Source organism: Rhinopithecus bieti, unplaced genomic scaffold (assembly GCF_001698545.2).
Source record: "Rhinopithecus bieti isolate Rb0 unplaced genomic scaffold, ASM169854v2 scaffold_29388, whole genome shotgun sequence".
Classification (NCBI taxonomy): domain Eukaryota; kingdom Metazoa; phylum Chordata; class Mammalia; order Primates; family Cercopithecidae; genus Rhinopithecus; species Rhinopithecus bieti.
Window position 1 is genome coordinate 1,108,928 of NW_016813389.1, and position 6,000 is coordinate 1,114,927.

Below are 6,000 nucleotides of genomic sequence, written 5' to 3' on the forward strand. Positions count from 1 at the left end.
GGTGTGATGGCAGGCACCTGTAATCCCAGCTACTTGGGAGACTGAGGCAGGAGAATCACTTGAACCTGGAAGGCGGAGGCCGCAGTGAGCTGAGATCGCGCCACTGCACTCCAGCCAGGGCGACAAAGACTTAAAAAAAAAAAAGCCAGGTGTGGTGTGGCTCATGCCTGTAATCCCAGCACTTTGGGAGGCCAAGGCGGGCAGATCACGAGGTCAGGAGATCAAGACCATCCTGGCTAACACGGTGAGACCCCGTCTCTACTAAAAATACAAAAAAAGTAGGCAGGCATGGTGGTGGGCACCTGTAGTCCCAGCTTCTCAGGAGGGTGAGGCAGGAGAATGGTGTGAACCCAAGAGGCGGAGCTTGCAGTGAGCTGAGATCGCACTCCTGCACTCCAGCCTGGGCAACAGAGCGAGACTCCGTCTCAAAAAAAAAAAAAAGTCACGAGTTAATCCATGCTGAGAACCAACCCTGACACTTAAGTGTTTTTCTACATCTGTAAATGCAGACCCACATCTGAAAAGAGCATCCCAAACCCCAGCTAACCCTCAGGGTCCTAGAGAGTGAAGGATGCATCATGTGTGCCGAGAGCCTCCATGCTGTGCAGGGCGCTTTAAACACTTTGTTTGTTGAAGGCTTTGGTGCTGGACTGACTGCGTCACACACGAGCTCAGCAACTGCCCTAGAAGAGTCTCATCAGGGTGGGGCTGTAGCTTCTCCCCTTTCCCCGTTGAGGTCCAAGGTCACGGAGATTTGAGCCTTCAGCTGCCTGACTCTAATCCTCCCATTCTGTGTCCCTCCAAAGTGAGATCACACTGTCACACTAGGCACTCGTGGAAGGCAGCAGGCGCTCAGCAGAGGAGCTGGCTTGAGACCTGACTGGGTGCCCTGGTTCTCTGGAGAAGCACGCTGTGCTAAGTAGGAGACCCTTCTCTGCTACGTTTTCTCTGTGCCTGCTGCGTGGGGATGGGCCCCAGCCGTGCCTTGGCATGTCCCCCATCCACAGGCCAGCCTGTCCCTGCGGGTCTTGTCCAGTGACCAGGATGGGCCGTGCTTCTCCCCATAGAGCCCCAAAGGCTTCCTGGAGAGCTACGAGGAGATGCTGAGCTACGCCCTACGGCCCGAGACCTGGGCCACAACACGGCTGGAGCTGGAGGGCCGAGGGGTGAGTTGCTTTGTGCTGAACCCCAACATCCTGGGCTCCCCTGCATCTGAGCAGCAAGGGGATTCCTGTGCCAAGCTCTACCTCAGTTCCAAGCAGCTGAGACGGTTCCATCGCTGTTCACAGCCCCCAGTTCCTGCCCTACCCCAGGCCAAGGTGGAGGGAGGAATGGCCTCAGCTACACCCATTGCACAGCAGAGCGGGGAAGACGTGTCCCCCCAACGTGTGCTCATGCTTTAGCCCCCCAGCCTCAGTCTCCCCATCTGGAAAGTGGCCCCGAGGCTCCAGCAGTGCCCCCGTGCATAAGCCTCCCGGGGGCACCCTCTGCAGGTGGTATGCATGAGCTTCTTCGACATCGTGCTGGACTTTATCCTCATGGATGCCTTTGAGGACCTGGAGAACCCCCCGGCCTCGGTGCTCGCCGTCCTGCGGAACCGCTGGCTGTCAGACAGCTTCAAGGAGACGGTAGGTCGCTGCCCTGCTCCCAGACCCACGCTTGCTCACATCAGCCCATGCGGTTTCCTGGCTCCATTCCCTCTGTCCCTAGCACTGGCACCAGGGCTGGGCCCTCACCCCCTAGATCTGGGGCTGCCAGGCCTGGGAGACCACAGTTTGCTCTGGAGAAGCCTCCAGGGTGCCCCATTGCTGCCTGGTGCCCTAGTTTAGAACCAACGTGGTATGCGTTTTCTTCCTATTGAGTGGTTTCACTTCTGTGCTGATATGAATTCGATTCCATTTTAATGCATCCTGTTAAATCAAGTTAAAAGAGGGGAAAGCAAAACCAAAAAGATAAAAAGGCACAGAGCGAGAGACAGCCCAGCACAGGACCCCCAGCAAGGCAAGCAGTGACACTCCAGCAGCCGGGCTGTGCTGCCTGGACCCAGGCTTCTGCGAGGCGGTTTACAGGAGGGAACCATTGCTCCCACAACTACCAAATGATGTGGGAGTGCTGTGTTGTGCTCCTTTGCAGAAGAGGAGACTGAGGCTCAGAGAAGATCCAGCGGTAAGATTAGAGTCAAGATTCAAGTTTAGGTATGTCTGAGTCCAAAATCAGGAGGAAGCAGCAGAGCTTAGGCACCCAGCCCCATCTTCCTGCTTGGAGTGGGGTGAGCTGGGTTTAAAAGCTTGATCCTGGGCTGACAGAGGGTGAGGGGCTGTGGGCTAGGCCCATTTTGACAGCCAGAGGACATCCTATCTTTGATGTAGGCCTTGGCCACTGCTTGCTGGTCGGTCCTGAAAGCCAAGAGGAGGCTGCTGATGGTGAGTGACTGGGCAGGCCCAGGGGAGCATGAGCTGGGCTCTGAGGCAGCTTGGTGGGGAGCGGAGCTGGTGCAGGGCAGCCTCGCTGAGCCACTTGGACTTCACTGCTCATGGCCCTGGCCCCCTTCTTCCGCCGTAACCTCTCCCTGGGCCGGGAGCTCCCTGGAGGCGCATGTAGACCCACTTGTTCTCCTCCCCAGGCCCAGCACAGAGCAGGCCACTGGGGAGGAGAACGGACACTCTAGGGTGGTGGCCACAGGGCTGGCACCTGGCCTGGTGCAGGCATCTCAGTGGGGACAGGATACCCAGGAGCAAGCAGAGCACTGTCCCTCCTGCCCTTTCCCCGCCCCAGTCAGGCTGCTGTAATCTCCGCTCCCAGGCTGCGACTGGCTGCGCTATCAGGGCTGTGGTTTGTCGTTCCCCTCTGCGGCCAGGCTCTGCTGCCCAGCTGATATCAGCTGCCAGGGCCACGTGCTCCAGGCACTTCCCTCGGAGCCACCATGGCCCCACCTTGTGCAGTTCTCACAGCGGCCCACGGTTACCCTGTCTGCACAAGTGAGAATGGGCTTTGAAAGCTCGAGTCACTGCCCAGGGTCATCTAGCAGGAAAGTACATGAGCTAGGGCGACCTCTAAAGCCCAGCCCTTTATGCGACACCTGGGCCTGGTGCCCCAGCCTGGCCCCTCAGCCTTGTGCCCACCCGCAGGTGCCCGACGGCTTCATCTCCCATTTCTACTCCGTATCGGAGCATGTGAGCCCTGTCCTAGCCTTCGGCTTCCTTGGACCCAAGCCTCAGCTCGCTGAAGTCTGTGCTTTCTTCAAGGTAAACAGGGAGCAGTTCTCGTTCTTTCCTGACCCCTGCGCTGGGCACAGGCGTCCTGGGAGGTGCCAGGAATGGGGTGAGAGCCTGGGCCTAGGCCTGCTCCCAGAGAGAAGGCAGAGCCGGACCCACGTGGGTCCAGAGGAAGCATCAACAGGGAGGAACCTGGGGATGGAGAGGACGGGCTGGGGCTCTGGTGGTGGAGAAGGGGACTTGGGGTGACCTGGAGGGCATCATGGTGGGCAGCGGCCTGCGCCAGGCCTGACACCAGCCCTGCTCCCCCAGCACCAGATTGTGCAGTACCTGAGGGACATGTTTGACCTGGACAATGTGCGCTACACGTCAGTGCCTGCGCTGGCAGACGACATCCTGCAGCTGTCCCGGCGCCGCAGCGAGATCCTGCTGGGGTACCTGGGGGTGCCCGTGGCCAGCAGTGCAGGCCTGAATGGGACGCTACCCCGAGAGAACGGCCCCCTGGGGGAGCTGCCATAGAGGTGGCACGGGCTGGGAGGCGGCAGAGAGCAGGCTTCTCCTCCCTTCCCTGGGTTGGTATCTGACAGCTGTGGTGGCTGAGGGCCAGTTGCCCCTGACCTTGCCCCACCCCCATCATCTGGGAGTCTCCAAGGCCTAGAGGGGAAATTTCCATGGAGAAGAATGGAACAGTCCCTGGGGGAAGCAGAGGCCAGGACCAGTGGGGCCTACAGGAGAGAAAGGCAGTGAGAGGGGAGTGTTGTGGAGAATTGGGATAGGCAGAGCTGGGATGCCCCAGGTGGGGGACTCCAAAACCTCCCATTGCCCCAGGGCTGCTGACAAGGGGGCTGGGAGGGTGGAAGTGAAGGATGTGGTGAAGGTCACAGTGTCCTGAGCTAGAAGCCACCTGTAGCTGCAAGGTCTCAGCATCCAGGCATCCGTCTGTCCTGTCCCCACCTTGGCCGCCTTCTCAGAGAGTTTGCAACTCCAGAGGAGGAGAGTGGGGCCACCTTGGTGGGCAGCAGGTCCGGGCCATCCAGAGGTGGGGCAGAGGTGGGCCTCCCACTCCTGTGCTCTCATCTGGGCAGGGACTGGACCCTTGACAAACCCAAGCACCAAACCAGGACACTGTCCTTTGACATTCCCTCGCCCTGCCAAAGATCGACATTTCTCCTCCACCTCTGTCACCACCAAAGATGGGCGGAGGTGGAGCTGGGCCCTCCTGCCCCCGCCCATCCCCCTTCTATGAGTCTGGACCTCCCTGGGCGGTGCTAGGCTCTGAGCTGGGGGATCTGATCAGGTGTCACTCAGGACCCTGTCATCCGTGGGCCCGGGGACCACGTTGGGGGAGGTCGAGAGGATGTATGTGGCCGGACCAGCTTCCCCACCCTCATTAGGACAAGAAACTGTCCAGCACTTTGCCTTCAGTTCAACGCACAAATGCTCCTGGGGCCTCACGGGGGCAGAGCCTCCCCTGGGCCTGCAGAGAGACTCCTGTTAGCAGCGATGTCCTCATGCCACAGGGTCCTGTCAGCCCGGCAGACTCACTTCTCAGTGTCTTCACCTGAGCAGGTGTCTGCGGCCCCAACGCGTTCTGCTGGGGCTCTGCCCTTTCCAGGTTAAGAGGCCTGCGGGAGAAACAGACACCCCTCCTGGGTTTCCACACTCAGGAGTCAGAGGACTGGCTCCTGTGACCAGGGCTCCTCTCCCCTGGAAGGGAAAGGGGTCTGGGGATGGGAGGGTGCACCACAGAGAGGAGATGATGCTGGGTGTGGCCATCTGCTGTGGGCCTCTTCCCAGACACAGATTCCATGGGCACTAACCAGCCTCCCAGGCTGATGCCCGGAGGCAGCCTCCGGGGCAGGAAGGACCCTGTGCTCCCCGCCCCCCTCTCCTGACATCCTGTTCATTTGCACTTACCCTGTGCTGTGAATGTAATGGTGGGCCTTGGCCCTGCCCACTCTGATTTGCATTTTCATTTTGTTTACACATCCGTGCACTGCCTGTAGCAGTCGATTGTCACAGTTTCGACTTTCGGATGGTAGAGTGTGTGCACTGACTGTGAGTCGAATAAACAATTGAAATGATTTCCTTCCACTTTGCCATGTTGTTGGTTATGTGCATGGCTGTTTACTTCTTGGGGCAGAGCAGGGCACCTGCTCTTTGGGGTGCCGTGGGTGAAGGTTCCAGGACAAAGGTCAGGAGAAGCCTGGTGGGGGCTGTGATCCTACTTGGGGCCACTTGGTTGCCTGACAGGGTCCAGCCATCCCTAGGCAGGGAGCCCTGTTGGTCAGCGGGGAAGGGTGGGGAGCAGCCAGTGCCATGCTCAAGGCCATGGATGCGAGGTGGGCAGCCTAGCTGTGGACCCCACTCAGGCACCATCTTAGGGAATTGGATTCTCACTGGCCCTCAGTTTCCACATCTGTAAAATGCAGGCACTGGACCGGGCCAAGGTGTAGACTCACAGACTTAAAGGCTGTTACCACCCAAGCTGTGAGAGCCAGGGGGAGCGGCTGGAACAGTGGGAACAGGTCCAAGCCTGCCAAATCGTTACATGTTTTCATGGGCAGCTGGAAATCACAAGTTTTATTTTAAAGGTTTTTAAAAAAGAAACTTAAAAAATTTTTTTCAAATGTACAGAAAAATTGAAAAAACATATAAAGAACACTCATAAAACCAACACCTCTGGTCATGTAATTAATATTTGCCATGTTTATCTCATGTATTTCTAAAATACTTTAGCCTAAGTTTCAGGCATGTACTTTACTCTTTTTTTTTTTTTTTTTTT

At 57.9% G+C, this 6,000-nt stretch overlaps 1 protein-coding gene across 4 annotated transcripts in view; it reads left to right on the top strand.

The window, feature by feature from the left end:
• The window catches only part of MIGA2 (mitoguardin 2), a 37,160-nt gene extending 31,851 nt beyond the window's left edge, over positions 1–5,309 (top strand). For 3 of the 4 annotated variants that reach the window (XM_017848293.1, XM_017848296.1, XM_017848297.1), the window contains exons 12-17: positions 1,068–1,166; positions 1,494–1,628; positions 2,134–2,166; positions 2,370–2,423; positions 3,129–3,245; positions 3,528–5,309. In XM_017848293.1, the coding sequence (XP_017703782.1) occupies positions 1,068–1,166; positions 1,494–1,628; positions 2,134–2,166; positions 2,370–2,423; positions 3,129–3,245; positions 3,528–3,734 (645 nt within the window). In that variant the 3' untranslated portion in view covers positions 3,735–5,309. The remainder of the gene's footprint in view (positions 1–1,067; positions 1,167–1,493; positions 1,629–2,133; positions 2,167–2,369; positions 2,424–3,128; positions 3,246–3,527) is intronic. The other variant, XM_017848294.1, reaches the window with a different exon arrangement.
• The last annotated feature ends 691 nt before the right edge of the window (positions 5,310–6,000 follow it).